The 23,598-nt window shown below is 29.1% G+C and overlaps 1 protein-coding gene across 1 annotated transcript in view; it reads right to left on the bottom strand.

Moving 5' to 3' along the window:
- Positions 1 to 351: 351 nt before the first annotated feature.
- The window catches only part of LOC107436184 (UPAR/Ly6 domain-containing protein qvr), a 60,981-nt gene continuing 37,734 nt past the window's right edge, over positions 352 to 23,598 (bottom strand). The window contains exon 4 of the mRNA XM_016047788.3: positions 352 to 16,004. Coding sequence (XP_015903274.2) covers positions 15,799 to 16,004 — 206 coding nt within the window. The 3' untranslated portion in view covers positions 352 to 15,798. The remainder of the gene's footprint in view (positions 16,005 to 23,598) is intronic.

Raw genomic sequence — 23,598 nt, forward strand, 5'->3', positions numbered from 1 at the left:
TCACATTTCAAGAAGAATTTTTTTTTTACTCATTTGTTTTCTATTTGACTTGCACATTGTGAAACTTACTAATATAAACAGTGAGCCTTGGGTGTGACAACTGTGATAAAATGTGAATCCACAAATGGAAAGTGGAAAACATTCATGGCAACATTGAGCCAAACTTTTGGGCATGGATTTGAAATTTTCAGAAATTCTTGATTCTTTATTATCTTTAGAAACTTAATTGCACTAAATATAAACTAGAGTAAATAATAGTTTAACAATAGACTAATTTAAAGATGTTACTCAGTGTTGAATGTTAATGAAAGACAACACATTTCATTGACAACTAAAAATAAATAAAACGAGTTAAAATATCTGATCAAATTTATTGTCTATATTAATTTTGATAATACAATTCAATGTTTTTATTACAAATTTTACTCAAGTTATTAAAAGTTTTACAATCACACTTTTACATTAAAGAACATTAACAACAAAGAAGAAAAACAGGTGCTATTATTATTATCATGCTTTTAAAGATGATAAAGCATGCATAGTGCGATTCATAATAAGAATTACATTTCAAGTAGATAATGTAAACATTTAATACCTTCATTGTATCTAACAATAAACAAACATTTTATTGTGAACTACTCATATTATGTATCCAACATCAGATTTACAAAAATATAACTTTGACATCAATTTTAGAATATTTAAATGTTCAAAAAGTTTTCAACTCTTTTTGTGAATTGCTCTTTTACAAACATATTGGCACTAGGGATGAGATTGGCTTAACCTGATGCATTAATTTAAAATAGATTTGGTCAGGCTTATGAATAAATTTTTATGTAACATAAATGAAGATTTTTTGTGTTCAGTTGCCCTGCGTGTAAAATTTATAAATCAATAAACCTGTTATTAAAATATAACTTTAGGGTTATTAAAGGGGTAAAAAAAACATCAAAATCTGACAAATCATCAAAATGTTTCTTGTCCAGAAAATAAAACAATTCATAAAAATTATTTTATCCAATATAGGTTTGGGCTATTTTTAAAGTCTTATATTAGTATGTCATTTTTCCTGTTTCTGATATTTGAAAGACGTTCCCGGTGTATATTGATGGTCAAAGTGCATTGGGTATAACTATTTTTTAATGTGTGTGTTTTTTTTTTAAAGAAATATATGATGCTTTTCTCTCTGTAATTTACACTTTAATAAATTAAATGCTTTTGATGAGAAAGCTTTTGCCTGCCTAGTTCATCATGTTACTTTAAATATACACTCATGGACAAAAAAATTAGCTCACCAAGAAGGAGTCGTCAAAAGGAAAAAAATTTTTACATACGTAATGACTACTTTGATATAAGTAAATGATTTGAAAATCAAAGAAAAACGATAATCTTTGATTTTCTAATCATTTACTTATATCAAAGTAGTCATTACGTATGTAAAATTTCGTTTCATTTTGACGACTCGATGGGCTAATTTTTTTGTCCATGAGTGTATTATCACTCTTAATCCATATTGGCTGCCAAATTTATTTTAGGTAGAACTTTTATAATGTTATTAGAAATGCACTTAAGTTTTGTCTAACTGGTTTAGCTTAACTTAATTCTGTTGTCATTGACTTCATAATGATTTGCCAGATTTCGATAAGGATATTTTTTCATTTAATTTGTAATACCTAACGTATATTTTCTTACTATCACCTTTTGGGGTTAAACAAAACTTAAATGACTGTTGTATTTATTTTTTGCAACCTGACATAAATCCTTTTGGGTAGACTTATAAGAGCCACTGTGAACTAAAAGCAAGCCTGAACTCATCTCTAACTGGATGTAACAAAATCAAAAATTTAATCTTTTTTCATTTTGTTGCGTCCAATTTTATAATGTCTGAAGGTTGCACTTATGAAATGGCATAAAATCATATTGCATTCCTAGAGGTGCTAAAATTAGTTAAGAGAAAAAGTTTACAAATTTGGCATGCATTTAAGGTTGAAAAAAACTTTTAAATGTATTCAAATATTTTTTAAACCTCTAGTACCCAAAACTGCTTTGGGGTGGGATTTTTTTTTTTTTTTTTTTAAATCTAATGTAAACCCATACTTGTGTAATAAAGTATTTGTATGAGCCGAAAAAATATTTTGATTTTTATAGTTTTAAACTTTGCACAGTATTGTTAAGTTTTATTTAGCAAAATTGTATTAGTGTTTGGTGTATTAAAAAATCCAATGCTTTTAAAAATGATATTTTATAAATCTTATAATGCTTTGCAAACAAAGAGCAAAGTGAACATTTAATGCAGTTTTTGTTTCCTAATATTGCTGTGAAAAATGTTATTTAACGGAGAAAAAAAGTTGAGTTGGTAAAACTTTCTCATTACCGTTGTAATTTAAAACAATCTTCAAAACCACTTTTTACAAAATATTAAGTTACAGATTTAATTCCGTATTAGGATAACGAACAAAATCAGATGTATATATATATGTACGTACACACATAAATTAATGTGTAAAAATAAATAAATTTCTGATTAGTATATCTTAGCCTGGTTTTTAGCATTTAATAGTCAAATATTCTTATTCTAATTTCAAACAGTTTGAATTATCCATTAGCATATACAGTCTACGCTCTTTAGAACGGCTCATGGCTAATGCAACCCTCTTATTATGACTGCTACATGAAGCCCCATTTGCTGCTTCGTAGACACGATGTTTAACGCACATTAGAACATCCGAACTGAACCGTTAGTTCCAATATATCCTCTGAAATCTTGTTACTTTTTTTTTTAATTCCCGGAAAATGACTCCAAAAACAAGTGTAAGACTTGTTTGCACTTTCAAAATTAACATTTTTACACCTGTTTGGAGCAAACTATTCAAAACACTATTTCCTTTGATATTACCGCTCAATAAACATGAAATATCTTGAATTCTTTATAAATGAAGAAAGAGTCATGGTCACCCATTCTAAACCTCGAAGGTCCTGGGCGTAATCTATGGTCAAAAAAATTTCAAACTATGGATTATTTAATGAAATTTGTATTGTATACTGCCGTGCAATTGGAAAACCAACGTAAGTGACAAAAAATCAAAATCGAGATATTTATATATTTGGCATCTTTGTATGGCAATCTACATATTGCAAAAAAGCAATAAATATAGCAATAGTAGGAAAATAGTTGTCGAGCCATTTTTCTCGGAATCAGTTGCGCTGTTTTATCAAGTGCGTGGCAGTATATTGCTGCGTCATTTAGAAATCAGAGTTTCCTGTGTAATCCTAACCTTTCAAAAGTTCAATATATTCATCAATAATATTTTTCTTGTTTGAAAATTGTATTTACTCTTTTTGTAAAGCGTTGTAAAATGTGGTTTATTTTGGAGTTGAAACACGTGGTATTCTTTTTTATTTAAGTTATGCTCGTTCTCTGGACAAAAATAACTGCTCCTGCCTAATGTAATGCTATATGCTTAGAGCGGAAATTAAAACTTTTAAAGGTAGGCAATTAAAGAATAACACAAATGGCTAAATTACTCAAGATTCTGTCAAGCATCTTGTTTACAGTAAAGAATCCTCATAAAATTCTAAAGGCAGAAAAACAAAGTGTTCTTAATTTCATGGCACTCTAGTGTAACTAAACTTTGAAGAAAAAAAACACTGAATGAATGTCTATGCACAATCTTAAACAAAAGAATTTCAAATGACATCTTTTAACTTTTTATGTACTATAATAAATAATATACTTTATTAACTGCGTATTTAAAAAACTTCGTATTAGTCACTTTCATAATTCTATTTAAAGTGAAGCGTGTTTTTTTTGCCCAAATAAATGCAGTATTTATGAAATATTTGCATTAATTTAATGCAGTCACGATAAAGTGACCTCACGTTTTAATCTCTATATCGAGCGTAGACTGTATTTTTTACAAATAGATTTTTTATGTAATATAGTTTCAAATATATTGTTACGATCGATTTAATCATTTTTGCTTAGAGATAGTTTAAGTATTTTTAATAAAAAATTTTAACTAAAAACAATTTTTAACATTCACTGTTTTTTATCAGGTCAGGACAAGTGACTAAAAAATAGTTTAGGGCACTAGGAGGTTATCAAGGGAAAATGTTATCACATCGTACAATTTTGTACATACACTACTTGCAATTTTTTGAATAAAATTATTATCAACTACAGTGCTGGAAACATAACAAAGTGTGAGTTAAAGGCATTAAGACATCAATCAAAACTAGGATACACTACATCGTCTAAGTGCTCATCGTTTTTTTTAATCTTCAAGAAAGATTTTCAATAAGTTTTGGCGCTTGAAATTTTGCAGTTAATTTTTATGACTTTCTCAATATTTTAACTATTTTAGTTTTGTTGGTTCTTGGAAAGTACAAGCTTCAACACTGACATGAATCATGACTAGTTGCATTTGAACTGAATAGTTTCTCCAAAAAAAATAGGCTGAAAGAGTTTTGGAAAAGTTTGAAACGTACTTCCAGATACATTGTTTGTGATAAAGTGGACATGTTATGTAACAGGACGTATTATGAATTATGACAGTTCTCAAAAGGTAGGAAGAGATCTTAAATTTTAGTAATAACAAAATATAAATTTAATGCGCAGTAAAATTTTTAGAGTACATTTATAATTTTGTCTAATGACACTAATCGACATAAATTATATCAAAAGTTTTCCTTAAATACCTTTTAAAAAAAAAATTTTTTTTTTATTGAAATGTTCTAATTTTGAGCATTTATTCTGTGAACTAGCCAATGTAACAAAAAAAATAATTTTTTTTATCTAGTTTCCAAATGTTTTAAAATAAAAAATAAGAGATTAAAGTTTCACTTGGATGATTATTTGATTAATTCTTAAGAGATGACAGCATTAGATAAATTAATTTTGATTTTTTTTTTTTAATCCAACTAAGAATATCAACTAAGCCTCTGTAAAGAAAGTAATTTTTAAAAAAAATGTCACAAACAAAATTTATATTCGTATTATCGGCAATCAAAATTTTTATTACTTTCTGACGCTTACAAAATAAAAGTTAATAGAACAAAACTAAATAAATTTTTAAAAACTACGATTATAAAGTGGACTAAAAAGATGAGAATATAATTCTATTGAAGCTGCAACTCAAACAAAAATTGTCTCATATTAAATTCTTTATTTTCTTTCAATTTTAGAAAAAAATATTATAAGGCTAGTATATCGAGTAAATGAAATCTCTTTTACAATAATCAGCAAAACTTAGTGAAAAGTTGTAACTCGGATTAATATTTCTAAAGGTGGAAGATTTTCTATGCTCAAAATCTGGAACGTCCAGATCTGAAGATTTAAATAATTATTAACATTCACAAACACTTAGTGTTTTTTGATGTTTATATATATTTTGTATAGATTTATTATGCTGTGTAAAAAAACATAGTATTGAATGTGAAACTTTATAAATTAGCTGTAGTTAATTCCTACCATTTGAGAACTACCCATTATACAAACACTCTATTTTATACTTAACTTTTGTACCAAAGTACTTTCTTCATACAGCTGACACTTTTCAATTTAGTGGCCAATTTTTGGATTTAATATGTTTTATCCTACCGTAAATTAAGGTTTTGTTAAAACTTAACAAAGTCAAAGCTATACTCTGAAAGTTTTACTTAATATTGCATTTCACACGTTTAAATATTTTTCCGACACTGTAGTCTCCACATACCGTTTACAAAATCGTGATGTATAAATTACATCAATATAGCTAAAAAAATTTTGATCGTTCTAATATTAAAAAAGTGCATCAAAAAGAATTATACAGTGAAATCTCTCTTGAGCGACCGCTCTCTGTTCCACAGTAAAATGCTTGTTGATGGAGGTTGGTCGCTGTTAGAGGTTACCTTCATTGACTTCAAAATTTTTATTGAAGGCACATGAATTTTCGCAAATTATTTTAGTTTTTGTCAATGTCATTTTCTTGGTACAGAAATGCCACTTTTGTTGACGTAATGAAAAGACAGATCAATGAATAAAATTTAGCGTCTATTAAAATGATTTCATCTGATATAATTGTGTGTAAAAACAAATTCACCAATCATGAATGATAAAGCTATTTTGAATACATAAACAACTATGTTTTTTGTTTAAGTTTGCATTTAATTTTATATCATAAAAATTAGTTAGCTTTAAAAGATGAGAAGAGGTTTTTGTTTGTTTGAAATGCTTAGTTTTTTCTAAAATAGCATTTTTCTAATTTAACTTCCAACTCTAAAAGTTAATCATTGATAGCATCATCTTTAGTGCACCCTGAGGTTGTATCTTAAATAAGAGCCTCACATAAATATTTTGAATACATTTTAATCTACTTATTTGTTTTGATATTTCCTTATTTGACCTTTTTCGCATTTGGTTACTAGGAGAGGTTGTCTCTCCTAAAGATTTTCTTCAAAGGTCCTATCAGGTCTTAATAACAAGTGGTCTTTCCTGGAGGTTTCACTGTATTTTCATTGAGCTACTAATTGTTAATTTTTCCCTCAAGTTTTTGCTAGTGTGAAAATGGTAATTTTAAACCTTTATATCCCATTGTATAAAAATACTTCTTCATGCCTCTCTACGAAGCACTTTCTACTAACATCATAAACTTTTCGTCATAAAAAAACCTCTAAATAATTTTCCAAATATTTAGTAAACATCAGGGCTGATTGTGCTCCGGAAAAATCCGGATTTTTTGCTAGCCGTGATCCGGAAGTTTCCGGAGATCTAAGGTTCAGACGTTTCAAAAAAATCATTGATCACAAAAGTTTCCGGAAATCAAATTTTCAAAGGTGGANTGGAACTTAAAAACACAGTTTATTTTATTCGTTTGTAAGTGAGAGCCAGATACTTTATAAGCTTATATTCAAGATTAATATTCATTTTTATCAGTAAATAGTTATTGTAATCATAAACTCAAGAAAGAAAGATAGATTTGTAAATTTCAATTACTTCTCCAGGTCATCATTCGTCTGTGTAAATGGTATAGGTATGTGTAAAATTTTAAATATATTTTAAGTAATCTAAGAAATATTGAGAAAAATGAGGAAAACCTTGTTTAAATTTTTTTCTAATTTTTCGATTTAAAATTTTTTTAAATTTTTTTTTACGCAAGAAATTTTCCGGAATCTTGACTTGAGCTCACAATCACCCCTGGAACATTAAACCTATTTTTCAAAATGTAATGCAAGTTTTAAACATCTTTTAGTTATTAATTACAAAAATATTGATCGAAGTATTTCTTGATAATTCCAAGATACAGTAAACTTGTTAAGCTGATTACCTGTCTAAGTTCATTTTAATAATCAAGTATTAAGCTGGTTAAAACAATTTAATTTCCCATTTATAAATTGTTTACTTGTCTAAGTGGACCATGAAATTGTTGCCATGCAAGTGGTCAATGCACACAGGTTTTACTATATAAGATAAGTATATAACTTCTTTTTATAGTAAATTTCTTTGTTTTATTTTAAAAATTTTTACAATTTATATTTTTTGTTATTCGAATCCACTAGCAATATACTCTTTATATAGAAAGAGTTAATTACTCTAAACCATAGGTTCCAAACATGGTCCTTCCCCATTGCAAAGGGACAAGATTCAGAGCTTGTAATATTTGTTTCTCTTAAAAACTTTTTTTAACACCCACTTAATATTTTCCTGTTGAATTTATGCTCCTCTAAAGTGCTGTTCTACTAAATTATACATGCATTATTTTTTTAAGCCATTTATTATTCAAGAATTTAAAAATAAACAAAAATTTACATAATTTAAATTCATTTAATAAAGAGTTTTTTAATATATTATTAAAATAATTACTGTCATTTCTCCTTTGTTTAATAATTCAAAAGTATATTATCCAATTACATTTTAATTTAGATTTCTTATTGTTAACTATCAATAATTAAATTAACAAGTTAATATAGCTATTTGAATATAGCTATTTAATATAGCTTCTCAGTATTTGCTGTACTAAACAGAGATGATGGATTGCAGTTTGACTTGATTACATTCATAAATGAATCACTATTTCATTTTTGTTATGAAAAATTAGAAAATATTAAAGTATTGAATTTAAACTTCAAAGTGAAAAATTGTGTAATCGCAAAAATGTTTTTAAGGGGCGGGGAAAATTTTTTTGACTTAAAGAGTGAGTGGTGATCAAAAAAAGGTTGGGAACCTATTTTATAAACTGAGGAAATGAAGAAAACTGTGACTTGAAAGAACTTATTGTTAGTTTTGGTTTATTACTTTTAAATAATAATTTTTTGATAAAATTACAGTACTTTGAATTTTTCATAACAAGATGGTTTTTATGGAAAATGAGAACACCTTTTTCATCATTATTTATATTCACTTTATGGTTTAAGTGGAGTGTAGAGAATTAATTTGACTTTTTCCCGAAAAAAAATAGGATTTTTCTTAAATTTATTGAAAACTTAAGAGCTTATCAAAGAAAATTCTGTACAATTTTGTCAAAAGTCATAGTATCAGAAGAGATGCAATTTGACTAGCTATATATATGTATGGGAAGGTGGGGTAATACCGGATAGCTAAGATGTTTGACCTAGAAACTGTCTTGTTTTGACCAAAATACTCCTTGTTCAGTTGTATGCAATGTATCATTCTTGAAAAGTCACTGTTTTATATTTAAAAAAAATTTCTAGAGAAAATCAAACCACCCAGTTTTACCGAGTACTAAAGTTAACTCTATGGAAAATTTAGAAATACTAGAATTTCAATCAAAAAGTAACAGATATTTCTATTTTATATGACAATTTTAAAAGAAATTATGTATGTAGTTCACTTGTGATATAGGGGGTAAAGGGTAGGAGAGGGGGGGCCTGATCAATCAAACGATATTGTGTTTACTAATGTTTTTTCAAAAGAAAATGGCAAATAATTTATTTAAATCTACATAAAAACTATAATTTTGTATAAGGGATCTACAAAATATGAAAATAAGGATTTTTGTGCTTTGAGGATGGAGCCTGTAAAACCTTTATTCAGCCTTTGATCTTCTTCCCCATTGCACTGCAGCTTTCGTAGGCCCAACATAGACATGTAAAGGCCAGACTTTACTTTGCGAGCTGAGGTTATTGAAACAAAACAGAACAATGCTACTTATCGGGCTAAATCGTTATTGCTTCTTGAGGTTGAATATTTAGTAAACGTATAATAATACGGGCAAAAATTACTTTTATAATTATAATGAACATTAGAAATTAACAGAGAACATTAGAAAGTTGACGTAGTGAAACAAACTTATTTAAACAGACGCTGTGAATTAATCAGAAGAAAAAAATGTAAAATAAGGTAGGTTCTTGATTGATTAGTAAAGTGTAAATCAAAGTTTATCTGCTAGAAAACAGAACTAATTTCGCCAAAGTCGAGCTACCCGGTTTTACCCCCCATATATATGTACACAAAATTGAAAAGCTTGCCGCACAATAATGATAAGCCATCTTTCCACATTTTTCAAATTGTTTCTGGTGAAAAACTTTTTGCAGATAATACAATGTTTCCATGCATCTAATGGAAATTTAAAAATAAATCTCCAAAATAATATTACGGGACAATTCAGTAAAAATGTAATTTTAGAAAAACAGTGTATTTTTTCAGATTATGTCAAGCCTTTTTATTAAGTGCATATGATATGAGAAAAAATATCTTTAAGTTGTTAATTATTTTTAAAATTAAATACTTAATCAAAAATGCTTTTATAAATTTATCCATTTACTAAATCTTTGGGGAACGGGTAAATTTTAGAATCATTATCAACATTTTCACTAGAGACATAGCTTGCTAAAATTAATCTTGTTCACCTGTGGATGTGTTTGTAGACGAAGCTAACGTATTTAACATTACGAATTATTTATAACTGATGAATTGTTTGAAAAGAATACATTTCTTATCCGTTGACTTAAAAAAAAATATCGAAAACTTCATTATTAAAGTTTAATTATATCAGTTGTGTAGTTTTCTTTGTATAATTTACAGGGTATCCGCGCACCTGGAAAGTCATGATTTTAACTATTTGAAAGAAAAAAAAAAGAAAAAATATCATGGAAAGTCATGGATTTAGGTCACCAAAAAATCATGGAAATAGGTCACCGAATTTTCAAAATGGATTTTACTCCTCCCCTAATTTCATGGTGTTTCAAATATCTGAATTTGTAACAAAATCCCCACTCACAGTCATGTTTTATTAAAATATAAATGTTTTTATCATGTTCTTTAAAAATTATGGTGCTCTTTCAAAAAATGAAAGACAAAACATTTCTAAAGAAGTTTAAAATCTTTTAAACTTCTGCGATTTCAGAATTTTTATTATTATTTATTTATTTTATTTTATCAATCTAAAATTCCAGCTGAAGAAAGCCAGTCATTGGAAATTTTTTAAATTCCAAAATGAGAACAGAAAAATCAGGAGTATTTCTTTCCTTTCCAATGAACAAGAAAGGTATATTTAGATTATAATTCTGCTGAAAAAAAAAAATGAAAAACAATCAATTACTTTTGTATTTTTTTCAGCTATTTTATTGCTTCAACTCTTTCTTTACTCTGTTTTGTTAAATTCAAAATCTGTAACTATGAAGATGCAGAGTATAACTGTTTTGGTTATACCTATCACAATGTTTTCACTACAGCGACAGAACGCGAGAATCTCGTATATTTTTTTCTTTTCTCGCAATAAAAAATGATTAACGCGAGAAGTTCACGCACTCTATCAATTTCAAAATGCGCGAATTTTGGAAAAGATTTCGTCTTTCGCCATTTTGAATAAAATCCGTTTCACTTTTCTTCCTTTTTCTTTCATTATTTTGAACATTGGTCCTTGTTATCTAGCTTCCCTATTTATCAGTATTGTTCAGAACCAGTGCGAACANAGAACCGGTGCGAAAAGCAGGACACCACCCCCCGAACCACGGAACCCCTTTCAGAACACATTTCTCTGCAACCACGTGTTCACCGTAGGTAAGGTTTCTTCCTGTAAGGCGTTTACATTTTTAATGCATGAATGTAAGATGGATAAATACCTTGTAAAGGCGACATCTTCTACTCCGTAACGGACAAATGAAAATGAAACAAATGTCGGTAGAAACGGTCAAAACGAAACAAATACGGATATTTTTCAGCCAAATAAATATAATAGCTGATGATAAAGTAGATATAGAACATTTTCCATATAATGATGCAGCAAAAATATTCAATTAGAAGATGTGAAAAATGTATTATAATTAAAGAAATAATTTTTTTCCAAGTCTATTCGTGTTTTTTTTATTTTTAGAAATCTCACTTAACTTTTTGAAATCTCACCCTGTTTCTGAGAAAGGGTGAGCAGGAGTCTGACCAGACATTTTGTGAAAGGTCCGTTTTTGTTAAATTGTGAAAAAATTACAGACCCCTGATGAATTCTCTCCCATTTTTTTCTGTAATGAATACACTGCTATCATTTCAATGAATGCTATTATAATGCCTTTTTAAATTTATTGTTGTGTTATTGTCGGGAGAAAATAGTAACTTCGTTAAGTCATTGAAAGTTCTTGGAAATTAATCATGGAAAGTCATGAAATAATAAATCTAAAATGTAGCAGATACCTTGAATTTAAAAAATTTATTCATTGCAATTATTGATTTCTAGTGCACATTTATTCGTGCGGGATTTATTGCAAAACAAATCATTTCTTTCAATTGTAGATAGAAGAATTAGTGTAATATAGAAATTATTTTCACTTAGAAGAATTAGTGTCTATAATTCGAGTTTTCGTTTATTTTTAAAAAATTCTATCACAACTGCTTATGATATGTAAAGTTAATTAATGTATTTTTATACATACAAAAGAATATCAATACTATGTTTAAATTAGCTAAAGAAGTATTAAAATCGAATGTTGTAGAAATGATTTTCTGACATCCATAAGATCAGAGATATTTTTATTCGGTTGGTTTTCTAAAAGGCGACAACTATTGTTATCAAGTGAATTGTTTTTGGACAAAAATGATTTTAAAACATTTTTTCTGTTCACCTGGAAAGTCATAGATTTCCTTATTGAACAAAATTTGTCATAACTATTTTAAAATAATCATTGATTTAGGTTGCGGAAAAATCTCATTTTTAAACTGGAATTTACCCCTTCCGATTTCACAGTGTTCCGAATTTGTTACAAAATCCCCACTCATATTTTATTAAAATAGAAAATGTTTTTATCCTATTCTTTAAAAATTACGGTGTTCTTTCAGGAAATGAAAGAAAGAGCATCATTTCTAGAGCGAATTATTTTTTTAACTTCTGTGATTTCAGATTTTTTTTTATCTAGTTGTAATTTATTTTTTTACTTTATCAGTTTAAAATTCTAGTTCAGACTTTTTATATTACGCTTACTTTTAAGAAGATATAAAAATAGATTTAAATAACTACATATATCTGACTGTATTTAGTTATTTGCTTTTGTATTTTTGTTAGCTATTTTATTGCATCTACTCTTTCTTTACTCTGTTTTTTAAGTTTAAAATCAATAAATATGAAGATGCAGAGTATAACAATTTTGGTTATACCTATCATTTCAATTAATGTTATTATGATGCTTTTTTAAATTTATTGTTGTGTTTTTGTTGGAGAAAATAGTAACTTCGGTAAGTCATGAAAAATTCTTGGAATTATTGATGAAAAGTCATGGATTTGGGAATCTAAAATGTAGCAGATAACCTGTCTGTAGCAGTGTTACACTTAGACCTTTGCGAGTAGTTGATTTATTAATTTTTTTAGGGCTATAAATAGCACTTTAAATAACCTTATGTATTTTGTGAATTATCTTTCTATTGCCAAGTATGAAGAAGCATAATTTTAGTTAATTTTTGAATTAAGCTGTTACCTCCGATGAGTTTGACTGTGTGTGTTGTCTGATAATTGAGATTCTACTGTGTTTTCAGTTCTAATTTGAAAGGTAAATTAAAAAATAAACAAAATATTTTCGTCTTATTAGAAATTAGCATTCTTAACAGCCAAAATAATTGAGTGTTTGACTGTTTAATAAATATACTAGTAGAAGGAGTAAAATATAAGCTTTCACCCAAATTTTCTTAAAAAAAGTAAAATACTTTTAACTATATTTTCTTTTATAGAACATTGTTCTGACCCTGATCTAATAATATTTGTTTTTCAGTTAAATAAATTTTACTAAAATAAAAGTAAACTAAGTATATTTTACTAAATAAAAGTATAGCCACGAAATTATTACATCATAGTAGGTAATTGATTTATTTTATTTTAATAATACATAAAAATACATACATTTGAATAACTTTACCTAATAGTTTTCTTGCCTGATTGAAAGTGGTATTTTTTTTAAATTCAAAAAAAATTTATAAATTTTTTTTTTCAATTTTTATTACACATATTTTATATAAAAAAAACTAGCATGACGAAGCTACTATTAAAATAAATAGGTGTTTATTGTAGATAATTCAAAATAAAGAACAAAATTATTTCGTATAAATCTGCAGTTATGTCAAATATTATTACAGGTTTAAAATTATTTCTATAATTTTTTTCATCTTTTAAAAAAGGGCTTTCTATCATCTCTTTCGAGTATACAATATATTATAACTTTCCACACTCAATCCATCTTCTCTTCCCTTTCAAAAACTTTCTTTAAATCATTGGATAGGTTACTAATAAATAATTTTCTTTTTATTGAAACTAATTACTAGAGTAATAATAGAGTTAGAAAAATATATATTTTCACAAATTTCAAAATATCTAATGACAAATTAGACTTTTACTAAGAATTAAAAGCTCCAATTTATTACTTTGATTAAAAATGTTTTTTTTTTCGTACTTCTTTTGGTTATAAGTATCTAATTACCTGGTAATTACATATTTGGAATATTATTTATTTTATTTATTCATAAGTACACACATTAAAAATAATGAATGTTGGATTAGTTTAAAAAAACACGTAGCGTATGTACAGGATGAGGCATAAAAGCCAGGGTAAACAAATTTTATTATAACTTTATTAAAAATAAATAAATTGATAAAATATAAAAAATAACAACAGTAGACTAAGAAATTAACTTTTATGATGCAATAACTTTGTCCGAGTTTTTTTTGACACTGTATTAAGTGAACTATATAAATTATACCTAATTCTAAAACATCACATTCGTTATAGTTGATTGTTGTACAAATGAAAGTTACTTTCTGCTTCAAATAAATAAATTTCAGTAAGATATTTCTTACTCAAACGCTTAATGATCCGCAATCTTAACTTTCTTCCAATAAAAAAAAGGTTTCAAAAAGCTTACATTGCATGCATCAACATAGATTTCATGTTAAGTGTTTTATTTTTGCCTACCAAATTTTGTCTTAAACAACATTTTAAAAATAGAGTATCATTCATTAAACGGCTTAATGTCTTTGGCACATTGTAAAGAAAAAAAATTACCACGACTCCTATTCTGATTGAAGCGCTGTAGTAATTTTTTTCTTCATTTTAAGCAACATTAAAATATGAGATAATTTAAATACACAATCGACATAACTTTAAAAATTTTATAAAACCATTTGCCTCTCACAGCTCTAAAATGGGTTTTGCATTCTTTCTACTTCATATCAATGATATGATTTGAATTAATTTTGCATACAGTTTATGCAACTTCTTATAACGGACGTAGAACAGCCAACCCAATTTTTGGGCTTACGACTACCAATGTTCAACTCCATAGCCTTGTAATTTTGAACCCAATCCAGAAGACAAGGGAGCTCCTGGATCAAGTATTTGGAGAAATTTGCCTTCGTGGAGGACTTTTGATGGAACTAACCTTCGTTTGCGTTGCATTGAGAGGAAGACCACGAGAACCTCCCACGGTTAGCCTGACGGCAAGGGGACTCTAACCCATGATCCGTCTACCACTGAAGATATTTCACGTCGGCACTGTGGTTGGTGCCAGCCGGAATTCGTATCGCTGTCAAATATTTCATTTTATCCTTATAATCGCTGGAGCCCGGTTCACCTCATTGGAAGGTGAGCGCTCTATCCATCACGGCTCTTCTTTTAAAAAAAAATTCGATTTTATTTTCCATTAAAGACACAATTTTACAATTAATAGAGCGAGCATGCTTCTATCATTGATCTCATCATTATTATTTTAAATGCAAATGTGAGAATCATTGTAGAGTTACAGAAGCTCACCACCTCGTGGTTGAACTCATCTCTTCGCGATTTATTAGCACAAGAGCCGGCTATGCTGCACATAGTCGGGTTTAGCATTGTTTCATTTTATCCTTATAAGGTTGCTTCTATTTTGATTCTCATGATTACAACGACAATAAAAAAAGCATCTAATAAGTTAACGAGAACTTTTTAGATGCGGTAATTACAAAATCTTTTCCATTAACAAAATCTGTTTTAATATTTCTCTTCCTAACTTGCCTTACATTAAGATTTAATATTGTGCTAGAGAAACGTATATTAAACTTATGGTCCAAGCACTTTTTTGGCCATTGATATTTAAAAACAATTTCTACGAATTTGCTTCAACCATTTGATACAAAATTAAATTGAAATGTATCTAAAAATATTACATCTCACCACTAATTATAAATGTTATTCATAAACATAGGCGATACATCTGCACTTAAAATATATCGTTTCATAGAAATAATTATTAGGTGGGATAGCTTTTGGCTATGTTTCTGAGAAAATTTAAAATCAGCTTTTATAGAATTTTGTTTTCACATCAAAACTTGATTTTTGAGGGTAGTCTTTAAACTAAGTATTAAAAGCTGCATAAAGTTTAAAAAATATAAAGGCACAAATCAAAATTGTAAATGAAAACTGAACTTGCGGTGTCGAGTTGCAGGCATCACTCTCGCAGAAACACATAAGACCTTTTCCTTCAGATTCCAACATACAAACATGATCAACTAAAAAAAGATTTATCTGAAGATTGGAAGTGCAAGTACGTCGAACAGTATCTGAAAAGGAAGAAAAATACACTCCTTATATTCCGCGAACCAAAGGCGTTGTGGGAAGAGAGCACACTACAAAAGTCAACATTTTTGATGGACCATCTTGATGGTAACCATCAATAATTCCATCATGAACCATTTTGATGATAACCAACATTACACCCCAATGTAAGAATTCCGACTAATTTATGATGCTCCAATATAAGAATAGCAACTTGTTTTGATGGTTTGTTTATGCTGAACCATCAGAAATTTCCATCATACTTTCTTAGAAATCAAATGTTGGAACAATCATGGGACAACATGAAAAAAAAAATTTTTTTTTGTTGGTATATTCCTGCTGAACCAACAATAATTCCTATTAAACCATCATGGAAATGTATAGTTGGAACCATCACGGATTGTTGGTCCATACGAATCAAACTTCTCTTGATGGTTAGCCTTTATAGTATTAAAGTAGCATTTTTCATCATGGAGTGATGGAAGTTTGTTGGCATATCAAAACCCATGAACGCATAATGGAAAATGTTGGATGATGACCATCATGAATCGCACTGAAACCTACATGAACCATCAAAATGTTTTGATGGGACCATCAAGAATTTTGACTTGGGTAATTAAGTTCGACAATATAATGCATTTTTTTTTTCATGCTGCGCGTTTATTTAATGAAGAAAAAAAAACATTCATAAACTTTTTATTTTGCACATAACTCGATATGAGTGCTTAAGAAAATGGGCATAACACTTGATTCCGTTTATCAAACTGCTCCTTGTGAAAATTATTCTTTTTTTATAAAAAATTAATTAATGGATACAAATGAATTTGTAATGTGATGCTCGCCATACAAACATGATCAACTAAAAAAAAGATTAAGTGCTTAAAAAATGAGTGCCTAAAAATTTTATTCAGTTTTTCAAACTACTCTTATGAAAATTACTCTTTTTATTTTTTTTAAAGAATAAATTAATGGATACAAATAAATTCGTAATGTGATGTCGTCCATTTGCTTATATCTTAGCACATTTTTTTTTTCGAAATTTTTTTTTTATATTTTGAAAAGATGTTGAAAATAAACAGCTCTTTTAAGAAGGTTGTAACGGATCTTATAATAGTTATAACGTTGTAGCAAAAAACTACTAACTAAAAACGAGTGTAAAATCTTTTAGTGAAAGTCATTGAGCAGCCGACCCAATTCACGACAGTCATTTTCATTGTATCCATTGACACAAAGATCATCAAATAATGAACCGTGTTTCTTTTCTAAAAAGCCAGGAATCGCTACAAACTACTCATTGTTTTGTATCTCACACGAATGAAATTAGTTGGAACAGGATTTTGTTTCCATGGTAACCTATTCCAATTTTATGTAATCTATATTTAGAGGCTATTTCCTGAGTAGTGAAAAATAGTTTTCAAAGTAATGATTTAGGTTTAATATGGATACGAAATGTTTGTACCGAACTTTAGTCAGAATCTTGAATTTACTGAGGGGAGGGGCTCAAAAGGGTGAAGCTTTACACACTTGATTTCAACATATTTGATTATACATATTTATTTTCAACTTACACAAGTGAGATATTGTTTTCGTAGCATTTTTTTTTAACGCCCAATCGAAAGAAACCAGTCCTAATTCGAAAGACGGCTCAGAAGTTATGAAAGTGTGATGTATATTTATAACCCATCAGTTTTGAAATCCTAAAGTTTTTTTTTCTTACATTTTTTATTATTCTTCTTCAAAAATGGATCTCTGATAGTTTTACATATAGTTCAAATTTCAAAGAAACTCGACTATTCAAAATTGGCTCTGCAACACTATGCTATAATAAAAAAACTTTTGGTTGAAATAAAAACTATTGCACTTTTTTTATTTTGATTTATAACCAGCGATAAACAGTCGACCCAATTTTAAGTTTGCGACTATAAATGTTGAACACTGTAGCCTTGTAATTTTGAACGCAATTCTGAACAAGGGAGCTCGTTGATCAAGTATTGGGAGAAATTTGCCTTCGTGGAGGACTTTTTGGTGGAACTAACCCGTATTCGTGTCACATGGAGATGAGACCCACGAAAACCTCTCACGGTTAGCCTAACAGCTAGGAAACTCTAGACTACAGTCCACTGAGGATATTTTACGGAACGAGCCGGGTGAGAAAATTGCGATCACTGGGATTCGAACCCGGATCACCTGATTAGGCGGTGAGCCACCACACCTCGGCTCTATTATACTATGTTGAAAAAATCTTTTGAAAAGTAAGCTTTATTAACTACACTTTTAAACTGAGAATAAAAATATAATGTGGCTCTAAAAAAGAAGTCAATTAGCAAAGCTTATAAAAAGAGAGTTTCTGGTAAAAGTTCATTTTAAGTAGGTTAATGCGTTGTCGGAAGATTGACAATAAAAATGAGCTTGCAACAGTTAGGAAACGATGCAAATGATGCATAGTCATCAAGCTCCAGTTGAAGCTTGAGCTTTCTAGCTGGAAGAAAAATAGATGGAATTTTGATTGATGATTAGTTCCATTGCGAGATAAACAAAAGATGATCGAAACTTGTATTGTCAGTAGTTCCAATTGAGATTTGGTCACTCTAGTTACTAGGAAAATTGTCGATCAATTCTTTTAGGTTGTAAAACTGTATTGAAGATTGCTTGTAGCTGTTAGCAAATGAGTGAAACTTAAATTGTCATTCACTATAAAGTTCCTGTTAAAATTTCAGTGATCTAGCTAGCCAGAAAGTGGACAAGCGAAATGCCCACAAACGTGACGATTTTTGAAGGTGTATACTATGCATTTAAGTTCTTAATAAACAAATTTTTAATACTGAAATCTATAAATACAGTGATTTATTTAATAATTTTTTATAATTCTGTTGGCTACACATAATAAAAAAGTTTAAAAGTAAAATACAGAACATTGTTCACTCGTGACAACAATGTATTGTACTTTTGTTAGTCTACATTTCATTTAAAACAATCAAAAATGCTATTTATTGAGATTATTTTTTCAGATCTTATAGACAAGTTTTGAATCTTATTTTACAAAAAAAGAATTTTTACATTTAAAAATACATCATTTAAAATAGTGTCGACTATTTTTAAGAATTAATTTTTACGTAGATAAATGAATTTTATTATAATGTGAAAAAATGTTCGCTTTCTCGAGATATTGCAAAAAAAGTTTTAAAAAAAAAACCGCGCTTTTGACTGAACGAATGGGACCTTATGGTTCCAAAATGCGGCTCGTATTTTAAAGAGTCAAAAAACAAAATCCGTTTAGGACAGAGTTTTTGTTTCCGTGACTTAATTTATAGTTAGCACTTATTAACTAACATATTTATGGTCACCATTAAAGCCGATTAGCACTTGATTTTTGAAATTATTAGAACAAAATGGATATATTTTTTTATTATGTGCATAAAAAACCTTTCTGACCTTTAAGTCAAATGTTATTTAGGGCGTAACTTTTTACAAAAACAAATAAAATTTATAAGGCACTTTATTTTTCCTGGTTGGTAGAGCACTGGGTCCAAGTCCAAGAGGTAGTCGTTTCCATCCCCTCTAGCCGAAGACTCCCCGTGTAGTGAATGGTGAAATCTATCGACTCACTAAGTCCTCCATGTTCCCATAACAAATCATACCTCTGGGGGTACTGATCCAGGAGTTTCCTTGTCTTCTGTATTGGTTCAAATTACAAGGCTACAGTGTTGAACATTAGTTGTAGTAAACCCAAAAACTGGGTCGGCTGTTCAACGACGGATATGAAATATGTAATAAAATAAATGTGAGCTGAGCCATGGTGGTACAGGGGATAGAGCGTTCGCCTACCAGTGAGGTGAGCCGAGTTCAAATCCCAGCGACGGTTGAGCAATATGATTTCCGCACTCGGCTCGCATCGACCACAGTGCTAGACGGATCATAGGTAAGAGTCCTCTTGCCATCAGGGTAATTGTCAGAGGTTTTCCTCTCCATATAACGCAAATGTGGATTAGTTGCATCAAAAAGTCCTCGCAATACTTTATCCAGGAGTTTCCTTGTCCTCTGGATTAGGTTCAAAATTACAAGGTTACGGAACATTAGTAGTCATGAACCCAAAAAATTGAGTGAGCTGTTCAACGACTGTTATAAAATAAAATAAATGTAAGCTATGCAAAGAAATTTTGTATCCTTTTGAGACATAATTTTGTTCGATTATTAGAAGAAATTTCTTTTATGGCTTCGTATTATTTGAGTCTAGTGAACCATGATCAAAGATGTAAAATATGCTAACAAAATTATTATGTAATAACTAAAAATTATTTTTAAGTAAGCTAAATTATTTGAATTAAAGAAATTACTTCTTTTAAGTTAAAATAAAAAATTGCATTTCTGTCATTACTTAAAATTTGGAGGTTCCAAAAGATTTGTCAATGAGAATAAATTAACGATATTTTGATTGAAAATTATTAGAGGAAAGATCAATCACGCATCATAAACAATTACAATATTTTAATAAAGTTATTCATTTATACTTACAGCAAAAGACGCACTAACATTCTACGCACAATCTTAATTATCAGATGATACTATACAACATTATTGCTTTTACGCGGCTGTTGATTATAATCATGTATCAATTGGTGTAATGAATACGTTAAAAATAAACACAAGTAGGTAGTATAGGAAAAAATTTCCCGAAAAAATCCTGTATGTTTAAATATTAAAGTATTGCCTATAAACTCGTGCAAGTATGCTATTAAAAAGCTACAGTGCGTCTGGTTTTTGGGTCTAATTATTATAATATACTGATATAATACCCGATATAATTATTCTATATTATTTATATAATATATCGTCTAATTTATATTCTTCTAATCTAATCAACTGATACACTAACGTAAACAGTGCTAACCGCTTTTAGACGCATAAAAACAATGAAGCCGTATAGTATCACCTGTGATAATTAAGATTTTATATAGAATCTTATAGTGGGTGCAATAATTTGGGCAGGGACTGCGCATTGTTTTTTGGTAATAATATTTGTGCAATAAGTACTGAAAATCTGCAAGAGGTCCCTAAAGCGTACTAATTATTGACTATTTATAATGAAATGTAGCCCAAAATAATAAGATATGTGATCTTGAATTGTTGAAGGTGCTTAACTAGGTTTTAGAAACTCGTTTGATAGAAGGAAGAGATCGCATCACTCGGATGTATTTTATAACCGTTGTTGAACAGCCAATCCAATTTTGAGTATAGCCTTGTAATTTTGAACCTAATAATCCAGGTAGGATTCACAAAAGATTTTTTATAGAGTTAACCCGTTACATAGGATATTTAACACTATAATCGGTGCGAGCCGACCAACTATCGCTGGGATTCAAAACCGGGCCACCTCTTAGGGAGGCTCCACCATATCTCTCTTGAAAATAAAGGATGCAACGAATATCCGGCCCAAACTAAATATTAATAGATAACATATGTAAAATAATTATTACTTTTTAAAATTTATGTTCTATGATCAAAACACCGAAATTATCTTGAGCAGTCCTAATACTGTTATGAAAATAACCGTTGATATAAATATGTTATTTTAAATGCTATGTTATGTATTCATGTGACAGACATTTATTTTAATATGATATTGTGAGTATACATTACTATGTATAAATTCACAGATGTACAGTGCAAAAAAAAAACTGACCAACTTTTGATCTAATAATCGGATTTTCACGTTCTAGGACTCCATCTTAATAGCTCGAGAGGTGGACCTCAAATATGCTAACTAATAGCATTATTTGCAAAATTTCCTGTGTTAGCATAATTTGTTCTCCTTATTCCAACCCTTTCTCGCGATCTGTTTCGCCTTTAATCTCTCTCTTTTTTATAATACTTTACCTGAATCCCGCAGTAATAACACTTAACCGATGGTTATCTTCTGGCAGATTGATTGTTTACCTCATTTGTTTTCCCCTGATTTTTTAATGACGGATAATTTAGAAATTTGAGCCTCGCCTATTAACTTTTCCTGAGATTTATTTGTGACCGATACCTCCCTGTTTCTTGAAGCAGTCTCAAAAATTTTTTAAATTATCTTCTTCCCTAATCGAACGGCGTCTGAGGGTTGTTTCCTAAAACCTGTCTCTGCAATGCCAGTACAAAATCTTGCCAATAATATGCCATTATTCGCTCCATTTGCCTGAATATTTTCGCCCAATCGACGAAGGCGATTGCTAAAATCGAAAATGCCTTCAGAATCGTACTGAGTACAAATCGCGAGTTTCTGCAAATATGTTGTTAATGGAACTTTTTTTTCAAAATGTGACTTAAGTAGATTAACTAAATTATTATATTCATTAACTGTAGAATAACTTTCAATAAACTTCTCCGCGTCCTCACAAACTTTAAGTTTTAATACCGTCAGTTTATCGTTATCATTCCAATTATTGATGCGTCCTACTTCATCTATTTTTTTTAATAAAACTATGAATTGAATCTTCCTTTCCCTTAAATATTGGGATTAACTCTATTAAATGCATTGAAATGTTTCGTAATCCTTGTTCCGCACCAGCGTCGCACGGCTCCGGTTGCCGTCTACCAGCTCTATTTCTGTTCATAATTATACAAAATTAAACAAATTATATGAAATAAATATTTCCTTAACTTTTATAAATTACATGAAATAATTTTATCGTACATTATTTGACCTGCAAGCATTTGAAACAAGAAAATGAAATTGCGTACATACAATTTTCAGCACGTGCATAATTCAATATAAGTTTGCTAACAAATTAATTAAAAAGAATTAAAATGTAACAATTAATAAATGAATGAATTTTAAAAACATTGCGTGCCTGAAACTTAAAATTTAAGCTAGATTAATTAAGATAACCATTATACCCTAACCCGCGTGGTGAGGTGTCTCGGCACCATTGATACAACTATTGATACTACTTTTATTTGTATCATGTTAATTAGAGATTACTCATATTAAAGTTAAATTAAATTTTAATGATTAAAAATTTCCTGAATACACATGATCTAATTATGTAATAACCGTGGGGAGAATCTAGAATCACTCACCAGGGCGTCGTCTCTAAACCTTCTTCACCTCGCAACTCCCAGGCAGCGTTTCAACTGACTCCTAAATGAATGCAACCTCTACAACAAGAGGGTACTTCGCCAAACTCACCCTTTGGCTCACTTTATCGATGTTTTTGGCGCACTTGCTATTTTGGGTCTCCTTGCTCTGCATCACTTTTTATTATTTTATTTAAAAATGGTAGAGAAATTTTGAATAGTAAGGTATATAATTTTTTGCATAACTTTAACGAATGTAGTTTTACATTGCAAAGTACAAAATTTGAACCAAATCGGTCGAATAGTTCCTGAGAAATAGAATTTCAGATACTTAAAATTAGATTTCTCAGGAGCTATTCGACTGATTTTGCACAAATTTTGTACTTCGCCATGTAAAATTACATTGTTTGAAATGATGCCAAAAAAAATGTCTTACTATTCAAAACTTTTTCGATCGTACTTAAATAAATTATAAGTATATATTCAAAGTTATTTTTTGCATGGTATTATTTTTGGATAAATGAATTTTATAATTGTGTGCAA

This window comes from Parasteatoda tepidariorum, chromosome X1 (genome assembly GCF_043381705.1).
Source record: "Parasteatoda tepidariorum isolate YZ-2023 chromosome X1, CAS_Ptep_4.0, whole genome shotgun sequence".
Taxonomy (NCBI): Eukaryota; Metazoa; Arthropoda; class Arachnida; order Araneae; family Theridiidae; genus Parasteatoda; species Parasteatoda tepidariorum.